The 27,275-nt window shown below is 65.6% G+C and overlaps 2 protein-coding genes across 16 annotated transcripts; one reads left to right on the forward strand and one right to left on the reverse strand.

Moving 5' to 3' along the window:
• On the forward strand, positions 1-7,146 carry CBARP (CACN subunit beta associated regulatory protein). Of its 8 annotated transcripts, none has more exons than XM_047710060.1 (9): positions 1-108; positions 196-335; positions 584-648; positions 978-1,122; positions 1,376-1,547; positions 1,747-1,935; positions 2,364-2,589; positions 3,746-3,929; positions 4,811-7,146. In XM_047710060.1, the coding sequence occupies exons 1-9, from the start codon at positions 16-18 to the stop codon at positions 5,880-5,882; spliced, it is 2,286 nt and encodes a 761-aa protein (XP_047566016.1). In that variant the 5' UTR covers positions 1-15; the 3' UTR covers positions 5,883-7,146. The 8 variants fall into 8 exon arrangements, with proteins under 8 accessions (XP_047566016.1, XP_047566035.1, XP_047565998.1 ...); XM_047710079.1 differs by having other exon boundaries at positions 1,747-1,884; XM_047710042.1 differs by having other exon boundaries at positions 16-335.
• STK11 (serine/threonine kinase 11) lies at positions 7,095-26,293 on the reverse strand. Of its 8 annotated transcripts, none has more exons than XM_047710322.1 (11): positions 25,991-26,293; positions 17,143-17,226; positions 16,032-16,121; positions 14,998-15,130; positions 14,788-14,924; positions 13,654-13,781; positions 11,615-11,672; positions 11,136-11,332; positions 8,954-8,989; positions 8,372-8,584; positions 7,095-7,646 (listed from the first exon to the last, which is right to left on the reverse strand). In XM_047710322.1, exons 1-11 carry the CDS (start codon positions 26,278-26,280, stop codon positions 7,120-7,122), a joined length of 1,893 nt encoding a protein of 630 aa, XP_047566278.1. In that variant the 5' UTR covers positions 26,281-26,293; the 3' UTR covers positions 7,095-7,119. The 8 variants fall into 8 exon arrangements, 7 of the variants coding, with proteins under 7 accessions (XP_047566278.1, XP_047566269.1, XP_047566287.1 ...); XM_047710313.1 differs by having other exon boundaries at positions 8,372-8,589; positions 8,954-9,062; XR_007123795.1 differs by having other exon boundaries at positions 7,510-7,646; positions 8,954-9,062.
• Between the last annotated feature and the right edge of the window lie 982 nt (positions 26,294-27,275).

Raw genomic sequence — 27,275 nt, forward strand, 5'->3', positions numbered from 1 at the left:
CCTCCTAGCTTCAAAATGCAGCCCACGCCCACCATGGCCACGGCCGCCAGCACCGCTTCCACCGTCGTCCTGACCTCGAGGTGGGACAACGCCACCGGCAGCCCCACCGTGAGTGAGGGGTTTGGAGTGGGGTGGCTGGGCCGGGCGGGCCTCCAGAGGCCACGCCCAGCGGTCCTGACCCCTGCTGGCCCACAGGCGGAGCCTGACCCCATCCTGGACAACTACGTGCTGCTGGTGGTGGTCATGTCGCTCTTCGTTGGTGGCACGCTAGTGGTGCTGTCCGGCGTGCTGCTCGTGTGCAGGCGCTGCTGGGAGGCTCACCCGCGCTTCAACAGGTGCGCAGTCCACCCACCCCAGCGGCCTCCCCGGGGTCCCTGCGGGCCTGGAGCCGGGGGACCGTGCGAGCGCGCACACGCGCGTGCGTGCCGACAGCAGGCGTGAATGTCAGCCCGTGTGGTGTTGGGGGCCTGCTTCTGAGTGCCTGGGGAGCACGGTGTGTCTGCACCGGGGCCTGGCCCCGGGAGCTCGGGTCCCGGCAGGTGGGCCCTCCGACCCACCTTGCTGTCCTGCGGTATCTCCCCAGAGCGACGGAGGAAGCGGAAAAGACCGCCACCACCTACCTGGACAATGGCGCTCGCCCGGCCCAAGGTGCGGCGCCCCGCCAGGCCCGCCCCCTGCCCACCTGCCCGCCCTCCCGCCCGCCCCCTCGGGCCGCCTGACCGGCTGTGTCTGTCTGTCTCCCCCACCAGACTGGGCGCAGCTCGATTCCGACTCATCTCTGTTTCCTTAGAGCCCGCGCGTAGGTGCTCACAGGCGCGTGCTGAGCGAGTGAGTGTGTGAGCGGATGTGTGAGTGCCGCCCCGCCCCCGCCGGGCCCCGCCCCTCGCCCCCGCCCCGCCCCGCCCCGCCCCGGCCGGCCGCCCGCCCAGCGCCAGGCGCGGCCCGCCCGGGGCCCACCCTCTCGGCTCTCCTCGCAGACCCCGACTTCAGGGGGGAGGACCCTGAGGGCCAGGACGCGGAGACCGAGCGCTTCCTGTCCACCAGCTCCACCGGCCGCCGGGTGTCCTTCAACGAGGCTGCCCTGTTTGAGCAGAGCCGGAAGTCGCAGGACAAGGGCCGCAGGTAAGGGGCGGCGCGGCTGCAAGGGACCCGGTCCCTAAGGGATGTCCCAGAGCCTGATGCCCTGTGACTGCGCTCCCTGAGCGGTGGGTGCTGGGCGCTGGCCTTGCTCTCCCCCAGAATTGACGGGGTGGGCTGTGGAGCCAGGGACAGCAGGTGTGGGCTTGGGGGTTCAGGCTGTCCAATGGAGGGCCGAGCGTGGGGCGGGGCTGGGGGCGCTGGCTGGCACGGTGACTGGCAGCCATGCCGGGCGCAGGTACACCCTGACGGAGGGGGACTTCCACCACCTGAAGAATGCCCGCCTCACCCACCTGCACCTGCCGCCCCTCAAGATCGTCACAATCCATGAGTGTGACCTGGGTGAAGCCAGCGCAGCCACCCCTCCCCACGCCACCGCCGCCCCCAAGGCCAACCTCGCCATCTTCCAGGTGAGTGTAGGGGTGGCAGCCGGCTTGGGGCTCATTGGACAGGGACAGCGCCCCTGCTGGCGGTCCCTTTCTCTCTGGGCTGGGCCCCTCATCTTAGGACAGGGGAGGGGGGCCTGGCTGGGGTGCACAGTGGGCTGTGGGTCCAGCAGTCCCCCTCACCCACCCATGCTCTTTGACCTGTTACTGCTTCCTCCCCTAGCCCCCGGGGAAGGCCCTCACCGGCCACTCCGTGGGCCCCAGCTCCGCCCTGCCAGGTGACCCCTACAACTCAGCCGTGGGCCCTGCTGACTTCGAGATCAGCCCCTTGGCGTCCAGCGACTCCGGGGAAGGCACCTGGGTGAGGGCCCCCGAGCGGCCCCTCCCCTCCCTGCCCCACTCCAAGACAGAGGTCAGCCCGTGGCCTCCCCCACCCTCACTCCCCTTGCTCCTGCCTGACCTCCTGCATGGGAAGAAGAGGGGTAGGCGGCACGTAGACTATGCAGCCACCCCTCACACGCACAGAGTGTTCCAGCGGCTGGAAGGGGCAGGTCAGGACCCAGCCCGAGCTAGGTGCTCTCGGACACTCACCCTTGGTGACACCTCTGTCTGGGGCTGGGAGGACCAGATCTGGCCGGCGCCTGGCTGAACCCCTGAGCTCAGCGTAGCTTCCAGCCGGCCACTGAGCGCTCTTTGCTGCTCCTCTGCGTTCTGGGTGGGGCGCGGTGGCACTGTCTGCTAGAGCTGCCCACTAGCGTGCAGAGCTGGGCCTAGGCTGGAGCCAGCATGCAGGGCAGCAAGGAGAGGGCCCTGCCTGAGAGCATTCCTCTTTTCTTCCAGTTGGATCCAGCCACCAGGAGCAGCAAGCCTGCCGGCCCAGGGCCCGCAACGGGGCACAGGGAGGCCGGGCGCGGGGAGGCAGGCCCTGGCTCTGGGGCCGGACCCGTCCTGCAGTTCTTCACCCGGCTGCGGCGCCACGCCAGCCTGGACGGGGCCAGCCCCTACTTCAAGGTCAAGAAATGGAAGCTGGATCCCAGCCAACGGGCATCCAGTCTGGACACTAGAGGTAAGCTGGGACCCTTGGCAGAAACTGGGCCCCGGGGGGTACAGCTCCCACTGCTGCCCCAGGCAGCCTTCAAGAAGGAGGTTTCACACCCAGGGAGGGGTCAGTGCTCTCGGACCCCAGGCGCGTGCCCCATACTGGCTGGCGGCACCTGTCTGCCGGCAGGCATCTTGCCCAAGGGCTCCCAGCTGGTTGGGTCGCACACTGGGCCCCAGTGAAGCAGGGGGTTGGCAGACCGGTGACCTGTAAGGCAGGAGACAACAGTGGTTTTGGATCTGTCGTCAGCCTGTCTGGTCTGGCAGTGTGGAAGGAGCTGCAGACTGCGTATAAATGAGTGTAGATACGCGCCAATAAAACTTTATTTACAACAACAGCTTGCAGGCCCGTTCGGCCCCGGGGCTGGGACTGAGCATCCACAGGCCTGAACTACTGAGACCAGCCCTTCAATCCTGCAGAGCCCAGATCATGGAGAGCCCAGGACACAGGGCTTCCTCATCCCCAGTCCAAAGCAGGAGCCTGTGTCTGGGGTTGGGGAGGTGGGCACCGACGTCTCTATGGATCCCTTTCCGGGGGACTCGGCCAGGACAGGACAGGCTGCGGGGCTGCCTGCTGCCTGTGGGGGTGGGACCCAGTGCCAGGACAGGTGAGGAGACGGCACAAGCCCCCGTGTTGGGTGCTGGCTCCAGCTAGTGCAGGGAGAGGATAGCCCACTCCACTGCCTTTGGGAGCAGAGATGGAGGCCCTGATTCCCGAGGACGATTAGAGTGGAACGTAGGTGCACAAGTGCCTGGAACCTGTCTGCTGGCTGACTGGCCTCCCCACACCTGCGGCTTTCCCACCCAAGCTTCTCCCAGGCCCTGCAGGGGGCCCACGGGCAGAGGCAGAGCTGCAAAAGAAGGACCCCCCCCCCCACCCCGGCCCCCTGCCAGCCTGTCCATCACTCTCCTGCACACTCCGTTCTGCCCTTCACTTCGGGGGGGGGGGGGGGGGGGCAGCGCGGGTCTTGGCTCAGGCCGTATGTTTTTGGCCAGAGCTGTTCTGGAGTACTGTTACCTCCTGGACAACCCGACTCACATCTGTTTGTGCCTCGGTTCCCCCCCACACTGCAGAGCGGGGGGAACCCTCCCCTGGCCCCAGGCTGACGCGCCTTCCTCTACAGGCTCCCCCAAACGGCACCAGTTCCAGCGGCAGCGGGCAGCCAGCGAGAGCACAGAGCAGGAGGAGGGGGACGCCCCCCACGGGGATTTCATCCAGTACATTGCCAGCGCAGGCGCCGCTGTGGCCTTCCCGCCCCCCCGCCCCTTTCTGGCCAGCCCCACCAGCCCGTCCCCCACCCTCGGCAGGTATTTTTCAGTAGATAGAAGTGCTAGGGGTGGACCTGTGGGCCCCTGCCCCCCTCAGTCCCCTCCCCCTTGCCCTGGGGAGGGCGCTCCTAACCCTGCAGACATGGGGTTCCGAGCCTCCGGTTCCGCCAGCCCTCCTGGAGGCTGCCTCACTGGGTCCACCTCTCCAGCATGCATCCCAAGAGGGACACAGGGGGAGACAGGGGAAGGGCAGAAGGGCAGGTGGGGCCCTGGACGATGGCCCCAGGGTCCCCAAGACAGGATGCCTGCCCAGTCAGGGCTGTGAGGGGCACGTGACTGCTTGGATGCTACCGCTTCCCGGTGGGGTCCACGGCCTGATGGGCTCTGCTGTGGCCTGGTGCTCCTTCCCACCTGCCTGTGTTCCTGACAGCTGCATGGCCCTTTCTCAGAAACTGTGACCCCTTCTGCCAGCAGCACCCCAACACTGCCCTCCTGGATGGGAGCAGTGGGGTGGTAAGGTCCAGGACTAGAGGCTGAGTGGGGCTACCCCTGATCCAGTCCATCCCCAGCCAGTCCCTTCCACACGGAGATGTTAGGAAGAAAGCAGCCCCACAGAACAATGTCCCTCTCTCCAGGTGAGGAGCCGGCCACCTATGCTCCGAGCAGGTGCTTGGCTGAGACACTGTAAAATGACCTGGTGCCAGGAAGACTCTGATTTACCCAGAAAATATACCCTGCAACGGGGAATGGCAACATTTTTCTTAAAAAAAAAAAAAAAAAAAAATTCATTTTCCGCAGAGCCTGGCCAAGCCTAGGGGGTCCCCACCCATGCCCGCCCTTCCGGACCCAGAGTCAGGGGGGCTGGGGAGAAAATGCAGGGGCGTGCACAGCCTTCTTGACCGCTGCGGCCTGGCTTGCAGGCTAGAGGCAGCCAAGGAGGTGGGCGCCGCAGGAGGAGCGAGCCCCGAGTCTCCCCCAGAGTCTAGCGGCGGCGTGGGGACTGAGCAGCTGCAGCAGCAGGAGTCCGATGGCGAGCGGGACTCGGGGCCGGAGCAGGCGCAGACCAGCTACCGGGATATCTGGAGCCTGCGCGCCTCCCTCGAGCTGCATGCCGCGGCCGCCTCGGACCACAGCAGCAGTGGCAACGACCGCGACTCGGTGCGCAGCGGCGACAGCTCGGGCTCGGGCTCCGGGACCACCGCGCCCGCCTTCCCGCCGCCCTCGCCGCCGCCCACACCGCGATCCGCGGATGGCGAGGCGGGAGGTCCGCGGAAGCTGCTTCAAATGGACAGCGGCTACGCCAGCATCGAGGGCCGCGGCGCGGGCGACGACGGGCTGCCCAGCGCGTCCGAGAAGCGCTCTTCCTTCACCAGCGCCGGCCGCACGGCCACTGTGGGCAGCAGCTTTGAGGGGGCGCTGGCGCCCACGGAGGCGCCCGCCCGGCCCCGCAGCCCCCGCGCCTGGCCCCGCCGCGCCCCGCGCCGCGACTACAGCATCGACGAGAAGACAGACGCGCTCTTCCACGAGTTTCTGCGCCACGACCCGCACTTCGACGACGCACTGCCCTGCGCCGCCCGCCACCGCGCGCGCGCGCACCCGCACGCGCGCAAGCAGTGGCAGCAGCGCGGCCGGCAGCACAGCGACCCCGGCGCGCGCGCCGCCACTCCCGCCCCCGCCGCGCCCCCGTTCCGCCCAGACCCCCGGCCCCCACGCGCGCCTCTCCGCCGCGGCGACAGCGTCGACTGCCCATCCGAGGGCCGCGCGGGCGAGGACCCGGCGGCGCCCGCCATTCCGGTCATCGAGGAGGAGCCCGGCGGCGGCGGCGGTTGCCCCGGCTCGGGCCTGTGCGTCGGGTCCCCGGGGACGCTGCTGGACAAGCTGGCGGCCGGCCTCGACGACAGACTGTTCCCGCCGCGCCTCGCCCAGCCCATCGCCGCGGCTCCCGCGCTGGCCGCCGCCGCGCCGACGTCTCCCGACCACAGCCCGGCCTAAGCCCCGCGCCCCCCACCCGCATCGTCAGCTTCTCGGCGCCGCTCGGGGCCCGCGCTGCGGGACGCGCCTCCAGCCGCCCCCCCGGTGCGCGCGCTCTCGCCCTCGGGTCACCTTCGAGCGGCCTCCGGTGCGCACGCGCACAGCCCCATCCTGGGCACGGAGTCGGGACCCTCAGCGGCTCCTCAGCGTGTGGGCCTGGACCGGAGGGAGCGGGGCCACTTCTCCATCTACCTTTGGCCTCGACGGCAGCCCCGGCGCTGGGGCGTCCTGCGCACAGAACGCCGGGAGGTGCGCGCTGGTACCGGCACTCGGGAGGCTCTGGGTGGAGGAGCCGAGTGAGGCGCATGCGCGGGGCGCCCCGAGTGGGGCCCACAGAGCCTCGAGGGGGCCGGGTCGCACGCGCCGGAGTCTGCCGCGGGGCGCATGCGCCGAGCTGGGACCGCACCGCGGCGGAGCGGGAGCCGGCCAAGCTGGACCTGGGCTGGCCGGATGGGTGGAGGCTGCAGCCGCCCAGGCCCCGAAGCTGTTTACCTCACCGCGGCCTGTGCTCGCGACCCCCGGCGCCCCCTGAGCAATAAATCCCGACCCGCTCGTCCCCGCGCCCGCCCCAAGCATGTGAGCGGGCCGCCCGCCGCCGCTGCCGCCATCCAAAGAGCTGCCACGACTCGTGTTTGGAGACACACAAAACCCAAACGGCCACGGGTTCAAGGTTCCCGAGCTTTATTTATTATTGCCAAAAGATGGGGCTGCCCGCGCCTGCGGCCGCCCCGCCACACCCCGTCCCGTTCCTCGGAGCTTCCTGCCATCTGTGTTCCATCCTGTGATGGTGTTTCTCGTGTTTGTTTTCTGGTTGATTATAAATATTTACTGCACACGCTCGCTTAGTCCCGGTTTTCTCTGGGGACCTGGGAGCACAGAGCCCTCGGAAACGGGGCGGGGGTCCAGCAATCAAGGAGTCCTCTGGCGACTGCACTGGGCACTGGTGGGCCCTGGGGCTGCGCTGAGGGTCCTGCTGAGCTTTGGGGAGACCGGTCACCACTGAGAGGACTGATGTCCAGCACGGCTGAAGGCTGACCCCCAAGGAGGACCCAGGTCCCACCACCTGCCTGCCCGCTGGGCTGGGAAGTCCACCGAGGGGCTCGGACTCAGACCCACTGCCTGTAGGACAGCGGTGCCGCCCCACAATTCCCGCACACCCTTCACAACCATAGCTCAAATCCACCGGCTTTATTTTTTCTTAAAAAAAAGAAGAAAGGAAAAGGAACCAACCAAACAGCAACAACAGGGCCGCAGCCCGGCTCCCTTGGGCTCGGGGCATGCATCTTGGCAGGCAAGCCTGTTCCTCCTGCCGCTCTTGCCTCGGCTGCGGTCTGAGCCCACCACCAGCTGTGGGAGGCGCCATCGTGGAGCAGAGTGAAAGGAAGTCCCGGCGGGGCGAGAGCCAGCAGGTCTGAACATAAAGTGCACGGCAAGGGCTTCCCGCCAGGCCGCGGGCTGCCACGCGTCCTCCTCGGGCCAGGGGAAGGGGCCCGGCACACCGCTGCAGAGTCATCAAGAGGTCGTGTCTGCTAGCCGTGAGGGGAAGGCCAGACCCCAGCCCCTGCAGTCCCCCAGCCACAGCCCTCCAAGACCCGTGGCTTCCCGAGGGGCAGTCGGCAAGGAGGGTATGGCGGTGGCCTTCCTGGGCAGCAGGTGTGGGCCAGCAGTCGGCAGGAAGACTGAGGACCTGGGCCGCGGCACCTGGCTGGGGCTCCATGAGACAGGCTGCAGACGGAACACACGGGTCACTCCTGGGCCAGCAAACAGGCTCTGCATCCCAGGAGGCAGGCCCCATCCTGGTGTTAGGGCGGGGAAACTGAGGCCTGCTCATATAGGGCTGTCAGCCATCCAGAGAGGCCAGGAAAGGTAGTGCTGATTCCAGGGGTCACCCTGTCCTTCACACGCTGCCCAGTGGAGTTATGTACCAGCCTCCACAGAGGAACCTGGGTTCCCAGCCCTCCGAGCTGGTTCTGATGCCGGCAGGTAAGCACCACAGGGCCACTGGGGCAGCGGGCAGCTCCCCCGGAGAGGGCACCCCCCTGCAACCTGAGCAGCATCTTCCGCTCCCCTGCGGCCCGATTTCCCACCACACACACCTTCTCGGACTCGGGCAGGCAGGGGCGGGAACAGGAAGCAGAGGGCGGCGGAGCAGCCACCAGGATCATAGCCTAGGCCAAACTGAAGCCGTCCCCACCTCCCACCCACCCACCCACAGTGCCTCATATGCCGCTGGGTGGAGTCCAGCATCGCCCAGGGCTGGCAGGACAGGCTGCCAGCGGGAGGGACCCCCTCCTGCACGCGGGAAAGGCTGCCCCAGCCCCAGCTGCCTGGCCAGGGTCCAGCCGGCCGTGGGCAAGGACTGACAGAGCAGGGAAGGCAGACCTGGTGGCCCCGGCCAGCTGCAGCGGTGTCAGGCCCCACCCTCCCCCACGGCGCCTGCAGCGGCCCACCTGTGGGCGGCCGCCTCACTGCTGCTTGCAGGCTGACAGCCTGCGGGTCTTGCTGCCGGCGGAGCAGGCCTTGCGGGTGGGGTTGGAGGCAGCGCTGGCCCGGCGCTCTGCCCTGGATCTGGTGCTCAGCGGCGCTGACTCGGTGCCGTTGGCGCACAGCACTTTGGGTAGGCCCCGGCTCTGCCCGTTCTGCCCAGACTCCTCCTCTGGAACCTGTCCTAGGGGGGAGAGAGCGAGTGTGGGCTGATGGGAGCCTGAGGCCGACTACCTGTGCCCGCTGCCCCGCCCCAATCCCCAGGCTTAGGTCCTTTCCAGCCAGCCAGGCCCAGGCTCCTCTACCACCTGCCCCACCTTGCCCACCCAGGTCCCGCCTGCGGGTCCCCTCAACCAGCTAGAAAAATAAATACCCTCGTGGAGTCGGCCAGCCAAGGGGGGTGCCCAGCCCACGCTCACCTGCCTGCCCCTGTGCGAGCCAGGTTTCTGCGCTCAGGAGGGCCTGGCCTGTCCCACACACCCTCCACCCCAGTACATGGTGGAGGACCAGGGTCCCGGGGCACAGGGCCCTATGCTGGGCCCGCTCACCTGTGTGGAGGCCAGACCTCACTGGGCCCTGTGGGGCTGAGAGGGGCTGGGTTCAGGCCAGGTGGGCAACACTCATCTTTCCCCTTGAGGCCAGCCTCAGCTCCCCATACTGGGCACGGGATGAAGAGATCAGAGTCAGGGGCCTGCTGTGCCCCTACTCGCTACCAGGCAGCACCGGCCCTTGCTGGCGTCCAGGGGGGTCACAGGCCTGGAGCCGCACAACTGCCTCACTCCTGTGCTCTGAGGTGTGCTGGGAGGAGGAGGAGGGCATACAGGGGTCAGCCGACCTGCCAGGGCCTGCATAGCTCATTCAGCGCACATGGAAAATTGGCCTCTTGCCCACACCCCACCCTCCCCAGACTCGGGTGGGAAGCTGCCCTCAGCCGCCTCTAGTCCGCCTCTTTGCCAGCACAGAGCCCCCTCTAGGCCAAAGGTCCCCAGTATCTGACTCAGCAGCTTCTGGAACTTGCCGTGAGCCACCCCTATGCACACAGGAGGCATCCTAGATCAGAGTTCGTCACTGTTGACAAGTTTCTGCCAGGGAGAGGTCTTGTGTGGGGTGAGGAGCCCCGCTATGACAGGGGAGGAGCCCCGCAGGCACTGAGCCCCGCAGCTCCACACACGCCACCTGGAGCCCAGCTGTGGGCACAGCCACTGTGGCTTCGGGTCGGGGCAGGGGGGGTGGGTACAGGATCTGGCCTCCTGATCCTCAAAGGACTGGAGCATCGCCCACAACCACCCACCTCTGGCCCAAGGCCCGTCACCCAGCTTTCAGGGCAGGAGGCAGACCCCCACAATGGGGACAGTCCCAGGAGACCAAGGCCAAGCAGCTGAGAGCCTCTGAGGACGACCACAGCACTGGGACTGCAGTGAGGAGAGGACGAGGCCTCAGCACAGCCACTGTGGACCCACGAGGGCTCCGAGAAAGCGTCAGCGGTCCTGGGAGAGGCTCTGCTCCTTCTACCACGGATGGACAGTCGGGCGTCGGACTCCAGCCGGAGAGCCGCTGTGGCACGAGCCTTCCCCAGCCACAACAGGCAGCTCCTGGCCTCTCACACACACAGTCAGGGGTCTGGCAGGGGTCTGGGCATCTGGCAGAGTGCTCACCCCACCTTGCTGAGACAGCAGATGGCGCGCCAGCGAGGGCCGCTCCCAAGGTCCTGACATGAGAGCCCAGCACCTCTGAGAGGCAGGACACCTCTTTCCCATTCTACAGAAGACCTCTACAAGACCACAGACACCAAGCATGCATCACCTCCTGGGACTCTACAGGGTTACGGCTGAGCCAAAGCCACTGCCACTTGGGGTCCAGCTCCAGAACGGGCATCTCAGACCCCCAAGCACACCTGCTCAAGTGGGATGCCTGAACCCCGCCCCAGCTCTGCCAGGAAAACAGCTTTGGGCCCACAGCATTACTGCCTAGTGGGGTGTCCCCAGGGGCCCCACCCACCACACAGGTCACCCCTGCACACCAGGTTTGTCTACAATAAAAATCTAACATTTGGCAAATGAGCCAGGGAAAAGGGAGAAAAGGGAGACAAGCGTCACCCGCACAGGCACAGCGGGGCAAACCTTTATGATGGGAGCCTGTGAAACCGGCCCCAGAATGGAACGGTGAACACTGGGGGTGGGACAGTTGCCCTGGCCGCCCTCAGACACCTGGGCAGGGTCAGGGAGGGTTGGTGGCCAGGCACCCAGGCCTGGCCTCTCCGGCACCGGCTGGCACTGCGGGGGGCAGGGGCATCGCTACACTATGGCCTCGAGCCCTTCTGCGCCCCTGGCCTCAGCTTCCTCTCCAGAAAGGTCTGAGCACTGGCTCTTCTGCGTGCCTCTCTCCTCTCTAAGCCCTGCCTCAGACGCCTCCTCGCCACCTGGGGAAGCAAGGCGACATGCATCAGGGTGGGCGGCCCGGTGCCAGGAGGGCCACTGGACCCTCTCAGGCCCATCAGAGTGGCTGCCCCCCCCACCCGGCAGGATGTGCTGTGCACACCCCAGAACACAGGAGGGCGCCCCGGGGGCCTCTGCCCTCCAGGATCCCCACCTGCCTCTGTGGGAGAGGGGAGGGGCGGCCACACCCCCAGGGCTGTCTGTGCCCGCCAGGGACATCAGGGACGTGCGCTCTGCCACGGAGGCAGGTGACACGGAGGCCAGGCCCTGAGGCTGTGGCGGCGGCCGCACTCACCGGGCACCGTGAAGTCCTGAGTGTAGATGATGTCATCCTCGATATCGAACAGGCCCTCGTCCCCATTGTCATCGGCACAGCCGTGCAGGTCCTCCAGGTAGGGCACCACCGTCATGCCGCGCCAGCGGTCCTTGCCGTCCGCGCTCGGCGGGATGGGCACCGGCTCCTCGGCCGGCGCGTGCTTCTTCCGGAACCAGCTGTAGAAGTCCGCAAGTCAGGACAGCCAGAGGCTCACCCGGCTCCCTGTGCTGCTGTTGCCCTCGGGACAGGGCGCCTGTCAACCTCCGGGCCCACCCCTAAAATCTGTATGGGGGGTGGGGCGGGCAGGAGACTGAGGGCCAGGAACACCCCTGTAACCCCAGACCCCCACAACCCACCCCCACTCAGTCCCACCGTGCACTCCCATGTTCGCCCAGAACCTCCCCATTTACACCCCCACGAGGACCCCGACCCCGCTGCTGGGCCACGCAGGCGCTCACCTGTGCTGCCTGATCTGCTGAATAGAGAACCTCCGGGCGGGCTCGTACTCCAGCATCCCTGGCGGGACAGCAGCGGCCGCGGGGGTCAGCACTGGGCACGCGGCCCCCCCGCCGCGTCAGCTGCTGCACAGATGACACCCCCGGAAGGAGGGGATGCTGGCGTGTGGGAGTGGAGCTCCAGCTCAGGGTGCTCCCGGCGCCTCCACCGGCAGGGCTGACCCAGGCGTGGGGCACAGACGCAGAGTCCGTGGCTGCGTGAGGACGAGGCACTGTGGCCCTGGGAGGCAGCCCGGCGGGGAGCGGCAAAGCCAGAGGCAGCACCAGTGGTCCGGAAGAAAGCCAAGGGGCAGCAAGTGCTTTTCACGCAGACGCCAGAGGGAAGGGGGAGAGGCCTATTCCGGGGACACACAGCCTGTGCACACGCAGGCCGGCTCTCTGCCTCGCTCCCGCAAGGGCCCTGGGGCCGGGGCAGGGCCCACCCCTGAGCCCACCGCTTCGGCTTCCGGCTTCCCCAGAGCAGGCAGCTGGAGCTTCTTGAGCGCCAGCCGGAGGAGGGGTGGGGGGCCCAGTTCTGAGAGCTCGGCACAGCACCCACGAGGAGGGCAGCCTTGTTCTCAGGACACGGGTGGCGACTTGGAGAGCTGGGGACTCGGAACCCTGAAGGTCTGAATGGGGCCGGAGAGGAGGTGAGACCACAGGTCACGGCCCCCATGCTCAGGGGCAGGCAAGGACCGCCACCAGGCCTCAGGGCCAAGACGGTGCTCTAGGAGACACTGGGAGCCACCCCACCAGTCCTGGCTACAGAAAGAGCCTCCAGGGCACGCACCCCCAGCGCAAAGGCCCCGAGGCAGGCTTAGGTGCAGGGGGATGTGCAGACCAACAGTCCTGGCCACCTCAGCCTTAGGTCAAATGAGGTGGAGGGGGTAAGGGATGGGGCGGCCCCGCCTGGATCTGCACACGGGGACACTGACGCCCTCGGCCATCTAGATCACCGGCCTTTCTGAACAGTGAGAAGGTAAGGGCGGTCGTGGAGCGAGCAAACAGATTTCACTCAGGGAACACTCCACCCAGCCGGGACCTACCCTTGTAGCCGTCCCTGCAGTGATCCCCAGAGCCTCGGCCCTCGGCCAGGAGGCTGGGGGGGGTGGGAGGAGGTCAGAGGCCTGTGCTCTGGGCGCACTCGAGGATGGGGACAGCTGATGTCACAACCCTTCCACAAAGAGTGCCCGAGAACTTCCACAAACTTGGAGACGGAAAGGAGAAGGCTAGGTCTGAGCAGCAGGAGGGCTGCACCCACACAGCCATCTTTCGGGGTCCCAGGGAGGGAATGGGGAGCTGCCTGTGTGCCCAGGGGTGCAGTCCAGCCGCTGCCGGCCAGCAGCCCAGCTTGGGCTCTACTTCACTTGCACCAAAACCTAAAAACCAGCCTGACCCTGTTCTAGAAAACTCTCAAGCACCCCCAGGGTCACGGGAACCTACTGTCTCCACCGTAAGTTACATGCGGTCTAGAAAGGGACGAAGGCTCCAATCCGAGGCAGCATCTCCGTTAGGACAGGAACCGGGGACAAGTGGGGGCGATGGTCTGCACATGCCAGGTCAATCAGGCTCCAGCCCAGTGTCAGGACACAGACATCGCCAGCCCACCCCCTCCCAAGCAGCCGCATCCGGCGGCCCAACCCCGACAGGCCCGGCCTTGGCTGCTTGGGCGCCACCTGCGGCACAGCCTGGGCCGCGCAGGAAGCCACCCAGGGACTCCGCAGCCGCGGTGGGGTGGGGGCCCCTAGGGTGCCGGCTGCTATTTTCCTCTGGGGGGTGGGGGTTGGAAGAGGCTGGAACAAAAGGCCCAAAGCGGCTGTAAGCAGGCTCCAGCCTCAGCCGCTGTCCGCTCACCGCGCCCGTTCCCTGGAGGGGCTGCTGAGAGGAGACCCAGAGGCCTCCAGAGGCCAGTGGTCAGCACAGCACCCCTAGGACCCCCATCACCCGCTGGCAGCCTGCTCCCGACCCCTCCAGCCCCACAGGTGCCGTCCCGGGGGCCTCACCTCTTAGCAAGTCCGAGAGTGGGGGTCCGCAGTCACCCGGGATCGTGTAGTCTCCCTTCCCGATGTTCTCAAACAACTTGTAGATGTTGTCCCCCTCAAACGGGTACAGGCCTGTCGTGATGTTATAGCTTCGCCCCCAAAGGGAAGGAGAGAGGCCGGTCAGTCAGGGCTCCTCCTGCAGCGCCGGCCAGGACCCAGCCGGGCACGGGAGCCTTGAAGCTCCCTCACCCGTAGGGCCCCATGCTGGGCGGCGGGAATGTTTGGAACAGACAGTGGCATGGGCTACGCCACTCGGGATACCCAAACCCACTGCAAGATACATCTTACAAGGGTGGCTCTTGTGGTATGTGAATTCTCTCTCGATAATAACATACAACAGGGCGCCTGGGCGGCTCAGTTGGTTACTTGTCCGACAACTGATCTCAACCTCAGGTCTCGATCTCAGGGTTGAGTCCAAGCCCCACGTTGGGCTCCACAATGCCCAGCGTGGAGCCTACAACCAGTCAGTCAAATAAAATAAAATGGACCCCTGTGCTGGCCAGCAACTGCCCTACAAGGGGGGGCAGGAGGGAAGGTTCTGGGCTGCGCTGGTCAGTGCTGGGCTCGGCCGGTACATCTCTGCAGCGCACGCCCCACTCAGGAGGAGGATCCCAGTGAGCACTGCAGCCCAGTCAGCACGGCTCAGGTGCGCGTGCTCAGGGCTGTGTGCGATGGGCGGGAGAGCAGAACCCAGATGGGGGGCCTAGCAGCTGGCTGGGCAGCGGTGCAACCTGCCCCGGAAACCAGCAGGAAGAAGACGGGGACGTGCCCTTAGCACAAGGCGGGAGGCCGGGTACGGCCCAAGGACGGCCAGTGTGTGTGCCCCCACATCAGGTCTCTGACCCTGAGGACCCCACAAGATGGGAAGCAGCCCCATCTGCTCCTACCCACAGGGGCCCCCACTCTTGGCTCCACAGCCTCTCTGGCGCTCTGGCTACCCCAGTATCCCCGGGAATGGTATCTGGGGAACCCACTAAGAGGGTCAGGTTCTAGAAGCCTGGAGCCCAAACATGGTTCCTGAGTCCTTGGTGGGTAAAGGAAGGACCCCTGGGGCAGGGGGGCAGAGCAGGGGGACCAAGGCCCCTGGGCACTTACAGAGTGACCCCAGCCGACCAGATGTCCACCTTAAACCCGGAGAAGGTGTCCAGGCCGTTGGCAATCTCAGGGGGCTGGAACGCTGGGGAGCCCTGGCTTGTCCGGCATGTGTCGTCCTCGGCAAAGGGGTGCAGGGCCTGCGGCAACAGCGCGGCCCTCAGCAAGCGGCTCTCAGGCCCCCGCCCCCGCGCGCCGCCAGAGGGACGCTACCTCGGCCACACCCAGGTCGGAGATCTTGAGCGTGCCGCTGGTGGTGAGCAGCAGGTTGCCTGGCTTGATGTCCTTGTGCACGATGCCCTGGCTGTGCAGGTACTCCAGGCCGTCCACCAGCTGGCAGAAGTACCTGCGGGGGGCGGGACTCCGTAACTGGCCCCGCCCAGAGCACCCGGCCCAGCCTGGCTACCGCCGCCCCTGGGGTGCACCTGCCAGGACCAAAGACAGGACACTGCGGCTCAGCAGTCCCGGGAGCCGGGCCAACAGGAAGGACAGGACAGGCAGCCTGGCCAAGCAACCGCTGCCCCAAAGGCTGATGCAGCCCTCTGACCCAAGCCTCCCAGGGAAGGCAGAGGAGGGCGCCCTGGCCCCCAGCTGCTCCCCAAGCCAGCCAGCCTTTCTTCCTGCTCCCCATGAGCCCAAGGGCCGTGCCCTGTCCTCCACAATCAGTCTGCCCTCGATGTGACCGTGTCGCCTCCCTGGAACTGCCCCCTGGGGCCAGGGACATGTGACCCCCCAGAAGGGCCAGCTGGCCTGTGGCAGCTCCGTCCTCATCGGGGACATCTCAGGGACCGAGAGGTCTCCAAGCCCGAAGCAGCAGGCGTGCCCAGGTGGGCAGCTGGCAGAGGGGCTGCTGCCCCAAGGCTGGGCTGGGTGTGCTGCACACAGAGCTCCCAAGGCTGAGGCTGAACACACACCACAGTGTTCGTCACACGGACGACACAACACCTGTCCAAGGGCTGCCTGGGGGGGAGGGGACGCGGTCGGTTAACTGTCCCACTCTTGGTTTCGGCTCAAGTCGTGATCTCAGGGGCCTGAGAGGAGCCTGCTGGGAGCTGAGCCCCGCAGGGAGTGGGCTGGACGTCCTCGCCCTCCGCCCTCCACCCATGGGCCAGCGCGTGAGCGTGCGCGCGGGCTCTGTGTCCCTACCACCTTCCGCCCTCTCTCTGAAAAGAAAATGAAAGAGCTCAGGGCTTGAACTCGGGCCCGGACCCCCGGAGCCCGCGGGCAGCCCCGCAGCAGGCACTCACCCGTGGGCCTGGCACACAGGGAAGCGCTTCTCGGGCACGCTGTCCAGCATCTCCTGCATGCCGCACACGCAGTACTCCATCACCATATACGTGCGGCGCTAAGGAAGACGCGCCACGAAGAGCCCGCCCGGGGGAGTGCACAGCAGACGCCCGCGCGCAGGGCCCAGGGGAAGAGGACCCTGATGCTTCTGGGGGCTGTGTTAACAGAGGTAAGCAGGAGCCCCCGAAGACAGCGAGAAAGACCGCAGGGATGACAGCGCCTATAAGGCAACTCTGCCCTCCCACTGAGCCGCCCAGGGTCACCTCGTAGAGGCCTATGGCCGCCTCGTCTGGGCTCAGCGCCCTGGACCCACAAGGAGGCCTCCCCAGGGATTCAACAGCCTGAGGAGCTCCATCCGCCCGAAGCCCAGGAGGAGGTGAGGAAACACAGCCTGCAGGACAGAAGGAAGGGGTCGCTGGGCCACACTGGAAGGGCCAAGTGTCTCAGGCCAGCTAGAGAGAAGGACAAAGCCCCCACCGTGTCCCCAGTAGAGGTGGCCCTGAGAGCAAGCTGGAGGGGAGCCATGGGCTCAACACCCCATCACCCCGTGCCCAGCAGTTCTGTGGGAAGACACCTGCCCCCTGATGAGACCTAGGGCCCCCACACGCCTACTCCCTAGACCTGGAGCTGCCTAGAGCCTCACCCCTCTTAAGAGATGGGACCCATCCCCGGAGGGGAAAGGGCAAAGGCCGAGGACACTCCCACAGAAGCACTCCTGCGGAATGACACACTCCCCACACTGCGTTCTACCAGCACCAGAGGGGCCCTTGATGCCAGAGGCAAGGAGAGCGCTGGCCACGAGCCCCCCAAGCTCAGAGACACCCAGACCCGGCACTCCCACTCCCAGGCACAGGGTAACGGGAGGGCCCAGCAGCCACACAAGTAAGGGAGGTCTGAGACACTGTGGGGCCCCGGCAGATGACCCGAGGGCTTTATGGTCCACGCCCTGCGGCACTAGCTGCTGCGGCCTTTGGGGCTCCCAGCAGGAGTCACAAAGGGGAGGCTTCAGGGTCAGGAAGACTGTGCTCGAGGCCCACCCCTGTCCCCCCAGCACAGCAGCCACAAGGATATATTTTTTGCTTCTCTTCATTGTATAGCACGTCCACCAGCTGAATGACGTTTTTGTGCCGTAATCTCCTCAGAAGTTGGATTTCCCTAAAGACAAAAAACAAGCATGAACAGGCCCACCAGTGAGAAGGGCTGGTGCCTTGTTTGTCCAGATCGGCCCGCTCCCTCTGCTTGGGAAGAAGAGCGAGCTTGCCCTCCGGGTGCCGTGCAGAGGACACACGGGGCTCTGAGGCGCGTGGGTGCTGGGAAAGCCAGCAGAGGCTCTCCTGCCTCCCCTCCAACCAAGCAGTCCACCCCGCAACAGCAACAGGGGCTCCCCCCGAGTCTGCGGGTTTTAACAGGGACAACCCCATCCGGAAGCTTTCTGAACATTTTAACGGAACGGTTCTTCCTCACGAGGGACCACAGGACGCAGCACAGGGACGGCAGGTCAAGTGTAGAGCAGGCACGTTCCGTGTGCCGTGGCCGCGGCTCAGCTCCCCGGGACACCCAGCATCCCTTCCGTGCCTCCCCGGAAGAACAAATCCCCAGGCACCGTGCCACAGCTGGACCGGCTCCATGAGGACCGTCTTCCTCTCCCTGGCACTCCACAGCTCTGCAGGAAGGATGGAGAACCCTTCTCACGAGAGCCCCGGAGACCTCCGCTGCTCCAGTCCCAGCATGGGGAGAAAGCAGCTGCACCGGCCCTGCCAGAAGGGACACCAAGGCACAGCCATCCGCCTGGCGCCGGCCTCACCCATGGGCCCGTGCCAGTGCCGTCTGCTCTGCAGATGGTGCTGCACCTGTCCGGGCTCTGGGCAGGCGTTGGGGGAGGGTACGGTTGAGCAACCAGCCGACTCGGCAACCCCATGCAGGTATGCCCATGGTAACCGGAGCACGTCCACGCGGAAAGCCCTGTGAGCACGTTCGTGGCAGCACGAGCCACAGCGACCTGAGGTGGGAACAGCACCAGGGCTCATCACCATACACAGTATGTCCACCATACACAGGAGTGTCCTTTGGCCACGAGCAGGAACGAGGCCCCCATGCGCCACCGCGGGACGGACCCAAGCCCACGACGTGCACGGAGGGAACCAGACACGGGAGTCCACACGGGGTGACACGTCCCGACCAGGCTCCTCCACGGACAGGAAGGGGGCTCGTGGGGGCCGGGGGTTGGGGTGGGAGTGGGGAGTGACCGCTGATGGGGAAAGGGTTGCCTTTGGGGAGATGGCATATTCTCAAATACGATAAAGGAGATCCCTAGGAATACACTAAGTGCCACCAAACTGTATGACTGTGAACTACGTCTCAATGAAATTCTTTTAAAAGTCCTCACCTGGCTGCCCTACCCTGGGACCTAAGAACAGCTCCTCAGAGACTCAGGTCCCATCCGTCCTGCTGTCCAGGCTCGGGGAAAAGGCTGCCTCTTCCAGGAGGCCCTTGCTGACAGCCTCCCCCCCCCGCAGTGCATGAATCCTGTGCCCCGCACCCCGGGTGCAGGCCCTCTGTAGGGCCCTGAAGCCCGCAAACACCCAACAGCCACCGCCACAGAGCCGCCGGGGCCCCAGAAAGGGCATCCGTGCACGGCGCCCACCCCAGATGGGAGACCCCAGGCCCAGAGCCCAGGAGGCCATCAACACGCAGAATGGAGCACAGCCTCGCGGCCACTTTCCCCCAAACTCACCGACAGAAGCCTGTGCCCACCCCCACCAGAGCGTTCCAGGTAAGACAAGAGTTCTACCCTGGTTTTCCCGGGTTCTTAGACGGCGCCCTAACCATCGGGCTCCTGAGGTCCTGGGACACTGCACACGCTTCACGACACACGCTGAGTGGGGGTGACTCACAGACACTGGGGTCGCTCTGGTTTGTACCCTCTGACACCGGGGTATTTACTCTCGTGTCCAGCGTGAGCAGGTACCAGACTCAATCTTTTTTCCAAATAATTAATGCAGGGTTTGTCCCCCTTGGCCCTGCTGACATTCTGGGCAGATCACTCTCTGTGGGAGTGTCCAGGCACTGTGTGGGGGGTGGTCAGCAGCATGCCTGGCCCCCACCCCCTCGGTGGCAGGAGCACCCCAGTCCTGCCGACCACAGACGTCTCCAGACACCACCCACTGTCCTCGGGAACAGGACAGCGTCAGGTGAAAGCTCTGCTGTAAGGGACCCAGAAGGTCCCTGACAGCTTGGCTCAGGCCCCACTTCCTCCCCCACCCATCCCATCGCCCTGCCCTGACCCAACCCATCCCATCGCCCTGACTCTCGCGCCCTGCACCCGGGGCTCACAAACACTCTGTTTCCATCTGACCAATGTATGGTGGCAGCAACACCCACTTCCGTGGCGTGGTGCCCCATCAGCACCCCCAGCCTGCGGGCTTCAGGGTCACTGCCACGTGCTGCCTGGCCTGAGTGCACCTGGCGTGCATGCAGAGCAGCTCCTTTCAGAGGCCACCGTCCGGAACCTGCTGTCCACCCAGGGAGACTGACACCCCCTGAACCACCTGGTTAGCAGCCAGGCCTGGGAGGCAGCTGCAGGGGCGCCTGTCCAGGGTCTGCAGCCAGGGTGGAGGCAGCAGAGGCCCGGGAGTGACACCGCCCCAGACGAGAGGGGCATCCATGAAGGACGCAAGCTAGTTAGCAAGCCCTGAGGGGCCAGTGGGGACGGAGGGGTCAGCCACGGAGAGAGGCCCCAGCTCCTCCAAGCTCCAGCTTCCTGGGACTACACACGAGACTGAGAACCGTCAGGGCGGACCCCGACACTAGAACGAGATTCCGCGACACACTGGGGCAGCTCTGGTCAGCAGATGCAGCCTGGGGAGCCATGGGCTTCCTCGAGCCGTCCACACCAGCCTCCCCAGTGCAGAGACTCCCTCAGGACGCTTCTCTTCTCCATCCGAAGAGATGCCCGCGGGTGCGTATGACACAGACTAAGCCCACGAGCGGACGGCGCCAGCCGGCTCGGTCTGGGCAGCGTGGGACCCTCCCTCTCAGCGCGCGGCGTTCAGGCCCACGCTGGCGTGGCGCGTACTTGAAAAATAAGTAACATGAAAATCACAAAAATAAAACTAAAAACACCTGTGCTGGGACAAGGAGGCCTTTCCTCTATGCAGCCGAGCGGCAGCCACCTATGGGGGCAGGTGCCAAGGAAGCGGGGCTGGAGAGTCTGCCACTGAGCGCCCCTGGCCTCCGGTGACGGCGCCCGCGACCGCACCGCCGAGCTCCTGCACAGCGGGGCAGCAGAAGGGCACCGCGGCCCTGGCACCGCGTACGCCGGCTCCTTCCTAGTAAGAGGGCGAACCCACCGCTCCGCATTCTCTTCTGGCTCCAGCCAGCCCAGACCATGCCTCCCCTCGCCCACGGCCTCCAGGGGGAACCACCGCCATATCAGTGTCCGTCTTCTGGGACAAGCTCACGACACGCACTCCGCAAAGCAGAGGGCAGCGCCCTCTCCCCTGCGAGGAAACCGCTCTCCACTCCTACTCCGATGCCCGTAAAGCGCGCTCTTCGCAGAAACAGAAAAGGCCGGGCTGGCCACCACGGGGGCTGCCCCGCTCGTGGGCTCACCGGGATCACGCCAGCCCCCTTCGCCAGGCCGGGAGCGAGTGGACACGACGGCCGACCCCACAGAAAGGGCCGTGGGAGCCACGGGCGCGGAGCTTCCCAGGAGACCCTGCGGGAAGGGGTGCGCCCAGCCATGCGCCCAGCTGCCTCCGGGCACACTGAGGGCCAGCGCCTCTATTCCCAGCGTCCCCTACAAGTGACAGCTCCGGTCCGAGGCCAAGAAGAAATGACACATAAAGAAAAAGGCAAAGTGGGCAGCACAGCCAGGGTGAAGGCACAGGAGGCGGTGCCTCCCGCCTGCGCCCCCCCACTCCGGGGCTCCGCGCTGTGCTCACTCACCTCCCCGCCCCCACCCGGAACCTTCCCCGGGGCTGCCGCCTGACCCAAGTGGGCAGCTTATCAGTTCACTGTTGATTAAGCAGAAGAAAAACTGAACGAGGCTCAGGAAGCCATTCAAACTCGGAGAAGCACCAAGTAGCTGCCTCCAAGGGCAGGCCAGCCCCGAACACAACACACGGGGTGGGGACAGGCCCACAGCCACTGCCTTGGGAAGCATCCGCTCCACACAGCCCAGAATGAGACGGGGCCACCCAGCGAACCCCCGTCACTTCCCTCCAGACAGAGACGGGTCCGCTGTGTGCCCAAGGGGCGGGCCAGGGGCCAGTGGCCCTGCCAGAGGGACACTGAGCAAGACGCCCCCTCACCTCCCAGCCCCTCTGCTGATGCTTCTAAACATATGACCAGAGACCCCAGAGGTCCAGGGAGGAGGTGAAAGCAAGGGAAATTGCTAGAAGCAGAACTCAATGCGGACACGTGCCCGCACGTCCCCAGCAGCACAAATCATAAAAGGCATCAAGTGGAATCAGCAAAGACCCATGGGACTGGACGCACAACAGGACGCGTCCCCACACGTGGGAGTGTCCCCGGCCCCGGCAGGAGTGAGGAGCCCCCACGTGGGGCCCCGGGGATGGACCGAGCCCGCAACGTCAGGGGAGGGAAGCAGACACAGGAGGCCCCGCCAGGTGTGAGTCCACGCGGTGACACGCCCAGACCAGGCTCCTCCGAGGCCGGGAAGGGCCTTGCAGGGGCCGGGGAGGGCGAGAGGGCTGACAGGACGGGGCTGCCTGCTGGGACCTGACGCAGTGTCGAGTCTCACAGGCGGGTGCGCGGCACTGAAACGTGCCTCAATGCTGAGAGTCTGGGTACGTGGGTCACGCACTGGCAAGGCTGTCGCGAACATAAACCAGAGCTCGGCCACATGGTGGCTCTGGGATAAAGGGCAGCTCTGGCAACGTACCACACGCTCCCAGGACTGGCACACGTCCCTACGGCCCCCAGAGCCCAGGCTGGCTGGGGGCCTCCGCATTTCAGAATCAAGACCCCCCACCCTGAAAGACCAGACATCAAGGAGGCCACCAGGACCTTCAATGGGGGTGAGCAGCCTGGCCCTCCTGCTGCCACCTCTGGCGACTGGCCAGCCAGCCTGGGCTCACAGTGGAACCCTTCCCAATATGGGGCGGGGGAGGGACTCATGCCACACACGCCACTTGGGACAGGAACAAGAGCCGGCAAAGTCCAGAGCTCTGAGCCGGGACACACTAAAATTCCACCCGCTCACTACCCAGACCCAGCTATCTGCCAATCACCACAAGACAGTCCTGGACTCACAGAGGCCCCCGCCCGGCCACTGGCACCTGCTCAGAGCTGCCGTCCATCTGCCAGGGACTGGGAGGACCAGGTGCTCCTGGAGGTGACTCGGGATGCAGAAGCCACTGGACGAGACTGGCTGGGGAGGCTGGGGGGGGGGGGGACCAGCAGTCTGGACGTAGCTCCTCAAACATGCACAAGCTCCGACCCAAACCTCCACTTGTGGGGACATGTCCTTCAAACACCCTTGCACTTCTTATGGGACCGTGACACAAAGTAACCCACCTCCACCGCAGACAGAGCCACCAGCACAGGGTGGGTCAGAGCCTGTGACAGAGCCCCGCCACCACCAAGGCCACCAGGACGCCTGACCTCGGAAAAGCAGCCTGGCTCAGGCAAAAGGACAGGGCTCCAAGGACCGTGGCCTGATGGCCAACGGTGACGGCCCTTTGTGCCCATTCCACAGGGAGCAGCAAGCAATTTCTACCCCCAAAACAGTCGATGGAAGATAAAGCCCCAGAGAGCGTCTTGGGATGCAGGGCACTCTGCGGAGCGAGCCGCGGCGTCCAGGCGTCCAGGGTCCGGCCTGCACCTGCGGCCACAGCCGCCCTCCCGCACAGACGCTCGGTAGGCGGTCTGCACAGCTGAAGCCACCACCACCTGTCCCCTGACCGGCGCCAGCCCGGGTGCCTCTCCCTGCATGAAACCCCGCTGGCAGGACCCACAGCCACGGGTCACCCTCGTTGCCCCCAGAGAGAGGGAGACCCCACTCACGTCCTCTTCCCAACATTCACGGGGCCAGTGCATGTGATTCTACGGCCTCTCAGAAAAACAGGTACGAGCGACTTTCTAAAAACAATGAATAAAAATATAATAATAAAAATGATAGGGAAGGGCGCCTGGGTGGCTCAGGGGGTTGAGCCTCTGCCTCCGGCTCAGGTCATGGTCCCAGGGTGCTGGGATTGAGCCCCGCAACGGGCTCTCTGCTCCGCGGGGAGTGTGCCCCCCCCCCGCCTCTCTGCCTGCTTGTGATCTCCGTCTGTCAAATAAATACATAAAATCTTTTAATAAAAAGAAATGGGGCTATACGAAAAGTGCTTGGACAGATTTAAAAAACAACCAAAAAAGACTGGAGGAAACCTGGCAAGATGGGTCAGTTCTGAGATCGTTAATGATTCTTTTTTTTTTCCTTCCACTTGAAGCTTTCTGAAACGGTTTTGCTCTGTAATGAGAACCTACTAGTTTTAAGAGGCGTGAAGGGCAGAGGGGGCTAGCACAGGCCCTCGGCAGTCCCAGAGAGGAAACCACACTGAGGGGGTGCCCCAAGCAGCCCCCACTTTGGTCACAGACGTCACTTTTTACAAAGAAAGCTTCTGATCCAAGTCGGGACTCCTGACACTTGTCTGGAAGGTTCCGGACACTTCACTTGGAGAAAAGCTACTGGAGTTTATTAAGCCTCTTGGAGACAAAAGAGCCCTTTTTCTCTGCAGCCGGCTGGCAAGCAAGGCTGTCCCGGGAGCCCAGACCTCCCCTTGCAAGGACACCCCTTTCTTTCCTATGAGAGCCTGGCCCTGCGCTGATGAAACGGGCCCAGCTTCCTGCAGCTGGGACACCTTATGCTCACTGCCAAGCCAGCCGGGGACCCCCCCCCACTCTGCCTCCTGGGCCTCCGTTTCCCCTTAGGTTTTTCCGACGGACACTGCGGGACCGAGCTCCTTGCAGCCCCAACATTGCACACCCAGTCTCCACAAGCTCCTGGGGCCCTGGCTGAGTGCTCAGGAAGGCCGAGACTGGGACACCAGTGCTCACCCACCCTCCGGTCGGCCTCTGGGCATGTGTCTCCCATGGAGCAAGAGAATTTCTGGAGGTGGCAACCAGTCCTCTAACTTGACCTTGTCAAACACACAACTCGTCCCACGACGAGCGCCCTCGCAGGAGGCACCTGCCCCCCACAGCGGGCGTCCAGAGACATCCGGGACCTGCTCAACTCTGGGCTACCTAGTGCCCCAGGACAGCCACCAAGGTGGGCTTGCGTGCCTCTGAGCGCACATCAGTTGGTGCTGGAACCCAGCCCGGGCCCTTGAACGGGACTCAGGAACTCCGGGAACCTCGGGGTGCTGCTCCCCAGAGGCTGGGGCCTGGGGCCCAGAGCAGCACAGAGCAACGCGGCCAGCCAGACCGCCTGCACGGACCCGCACTGCCTCCAACTAGCAGAGTTCAACCACGCAGAAGAGACCAGCAGCCTGCTGCCCGGGCGTTCTTAGGGATGGGACCTGAGAGGGGCCAGGGGGACAAAGATGGACCCGGAGACTGGGAGAGGGCTCTGTTTCCAGAAGCAGGACTCAGGAAGCCAGGACGCAGGTGCTCACACTCCCCCCAACCCACAGCCCCCAGAAGCTTCTGACTTCGAAGCCAGCAGCTCGGGGGGATGGATCTCTGAATCGGGGGGTGAGTACATCGGGGCCCCTGCCCGGTACCACCTCACAGGTAAGAGATGGGTCCTAGGGCACCGGGCCATCCCTGCTTCGCGTCCACAGGCTGGGGCACGAAAATCGTTAAGAGACCTCAACATACCGCCCATCCGCCTTTGGACCGCACTGGCAGACGACTGCTCTGACTGGCTCGGCACCAACACCAGAGCAGGCCCAGCTTCGGTTCTCCTTCCCATCCACAATGTCGCCACGCCCAGACCCGAGCCGGCCCAGAACAAGTGAACAGAGCTGAGCTTATGCGTGAGTGTAGGTTGGGCAGGAAGGAGGGAGGTGAAAGCGGACAGGGGAGCAGCACTTTCCAGGATGGGGCTGGAGGGAGGGCCAGCAACAGGACGTCCAAGGTCGTCCCTCAGTCCTGCCTCAGTCCTGCCGCCTACAGCCTGGCCCGTTAGATAAACCCCTTCTTGGAAACTGGAGGCTGGGAGGAGCTTGAGCCCAGGCAGGGCGGGGTCCCAGTGGGTGGCAGCCATAAGCAGGGGCGCCCCCTCCGGAAAGCAGCGAGAGTGATGGAGACAGGGCTCCCACCGTCCGCGGGGCTGGGGAAGACTGCTGCAGGCGGACGCGGACACCTGTGCGGTGCCTCGAGCTGGCCCGCGCCTTAAGAAGTTTGGGTAAAAAGTTGGCCAGGGCACAAGTTGATCCCTCTCCCAGGGGGACAAGCCACCTGGGCCTGCAGCCATGGATGTGTCCAGTATCACATCCCAAGTGAGCGAGAAAAGGCTAGGTTACCTCCTGCTGACCGAAAGGCCAGTGCAAACAATTATTTTTGGCAGCCGCGGGGCACCCCTCCAACAGGGTAAACAAATCGCATTTCGAGGGCCCTGGTAACAGCTGCCCACTGTGCAGAAAGCCTGCTGGTGGCGGCCCAGGCCACTCAGGAACACAGATTCCCAGGGCCAAAGGAACACTGGCTGGTTCCACTGGGCACAGCTGCGGGGGTGAAGGGGGATGGGGCACCCCCCCCAACTGAAGGAGGGGGACACCCGGCTGCAGCGAGTTGGCCCGCCTCTCTCGGAGTCCTTCAGCATTTCCAACAACACTTGCCCTGGCAAGCACCACCCGGGAGCGAGCGGGCTGGTCACCTCCAAGCTCTAAGGGAAGGGGGAAGGAAGGAAGGAAGGAAGAGGAACGCCCCTGCTGGCCACACGCTGACCCAAGAAACCCACACTTACTTCTTGACGTTCGCCTCCCCGTTGGGGATCCTCCGCAACTTCTTCTTCTTGAGGATCTTGACGGCCCTCCGGCACAGCGTCTCCGAGTCCAGCACCTCCTTCACCTTGCCGTACGACCCCTCCCCCAGGAGGTCTCCCATCAAGTACTTGCCGATGAGCTTGGCCCGCTTGCGCCGCGGCTGATAGATGACCTCCGTGGAGTCGATGCGGTGGATGAACGTGTCCATCCCCACGGACATCAGCTCCCCCTCCGTAAACATGCCCAGCTGCGGCGGGTCGGCCACATCCATTCTGGACCCGGCCCTCCGACTCCCGCCGGCGGCCCTTATCTCCCTTATCGACCGCCCCTGGAGCGCGCGGGTCTTCCTTTTGTCTCCCTACAATTCCCTTCTCAAGAACCCCCCCCCCAACAAAAACGAAACAAAAAAACAAAACCGAAAGTCAACAAAAACTCAAAAGAAAAAAGAAAAAGAAGAAAAAAGCAAAAAACCCTTCTTCGGGAAGAAACGATTGTACTCGTCGCGAGTTCAGGGGGCGCGCCTGGCCCGGAGCCCCGGCCCCCGAGGGCGTGGAGCGTCGCAAGTCTGGGTGCCCGCCCGCCTCGCAGCGTCGGGTCGGGCCGGCGCGTCCGCCGGGGCCGTCCGCAGGCCGCTGGGGCTCCCGCGCGCTAGGTCATCCTCCGGGGGCGCACGGCGCGGCGGCCAAAGCGAGTCTTCCCCGGGCCGGGCATTACCCGCGGGCCGCGGCGCGCGACCACACCGGGCCCCGGGCCGCGCCGCCGAGCTTCGCCGGGAGCCGGGCGCGCTGCCGGGGGCGGCTCCCGGCGGGGCCCGTCGTCCCGGGGGCCCGAGGCCGCGGCAGGCGCCTATCCGGACCGCGCGGCGGGCACCGACGTCCGCCCCCGCCAGCCCCGGCGGCGCGTCGGGGGGCCGGGGGGCTGCCCGGGGCCCTCCCGCCGCGGGGAGTAACTTCCGTCGGAGCCGGCCGCGGCGCCCCCACACCGGCCTGGGACCCCGCAGCGGCCGCCCCCCGCCCCAAACGGCAGCCCGCGCTCGCTCTCGGCCGCGAACGCCGCGGGCCGCGGGCCGCGGGCCGCGGGGCCCCGCAGGGCGCCGGGCGGCCGGGGCGGCGCAGGAAGAAGGCCCGGGCCGGGGGTTCCCGAGGCCGCCGGGGCCCGGACGGCGCGCGCCCCCGCCGCAGCCGCCGCACGTGTGGAGCAGGCGGGGCGGCGCGGAGGCCCAGCCCATGCAAGGCGGCGCGGAGCCGGCCGGCGCCCGCCGCCGCT

This window comes from Lutra lutra, chromosome 1 (assembly GCF_902655055.1).
Source record: "Lutra lutra chromosome 1, mLutLut1.2, whole genome shotgun sequence".
NCBI classification, from domain to species: Eukaryota; Metazoa; Chordata; class Mammalia; order Carnivora; family Mustelidae; genus Lutra; species Lutra lutra.

Coding starts and splice junctions, on each gene's coding strand:
- CBARP (XM_047710042.1), top strand. CDS start 16: ATGCAGCCCACGCCCACCATGGCCACGGCCGCCAGCACCGCTTCCACC. Junction 1,548..1,746: donor CCAACCTCGCCATCTTCCAG/GTGAGTGTAGGG, acceptor TTCCTCCCCTAG/CCCCCGGGGAAGGCCCTCAC. Junction 2,590..3,745: donor ATCCAGTCTGGACACTAGAG/GTAAGCTGGGAC, acceptor CTTCCTCTACAG/GCTCCCCCAAACGGCACCAG.
- STK11 (XM_047710313.1), bottom strand. CDS start 26,280: ATGGATGTGGCCGACCCGCCGCAGCTGGGCATGTTTACGGAGGGGGAG. Junction 13,782..14,787: donor TGGTCGGCTGGGGTCACTCT/GTAAGTGCCCAG, acceptor TTGGGGGCGAAG/CTATAACATCACGACAGGCC. Junction 11,673..13,653: donor ACTCTCGGACTTGCTAAGAG/GTGAGGCCCCCG, acceptor CTGTCCCGCCAG/GGATGCTGGAGTACGAGCCC.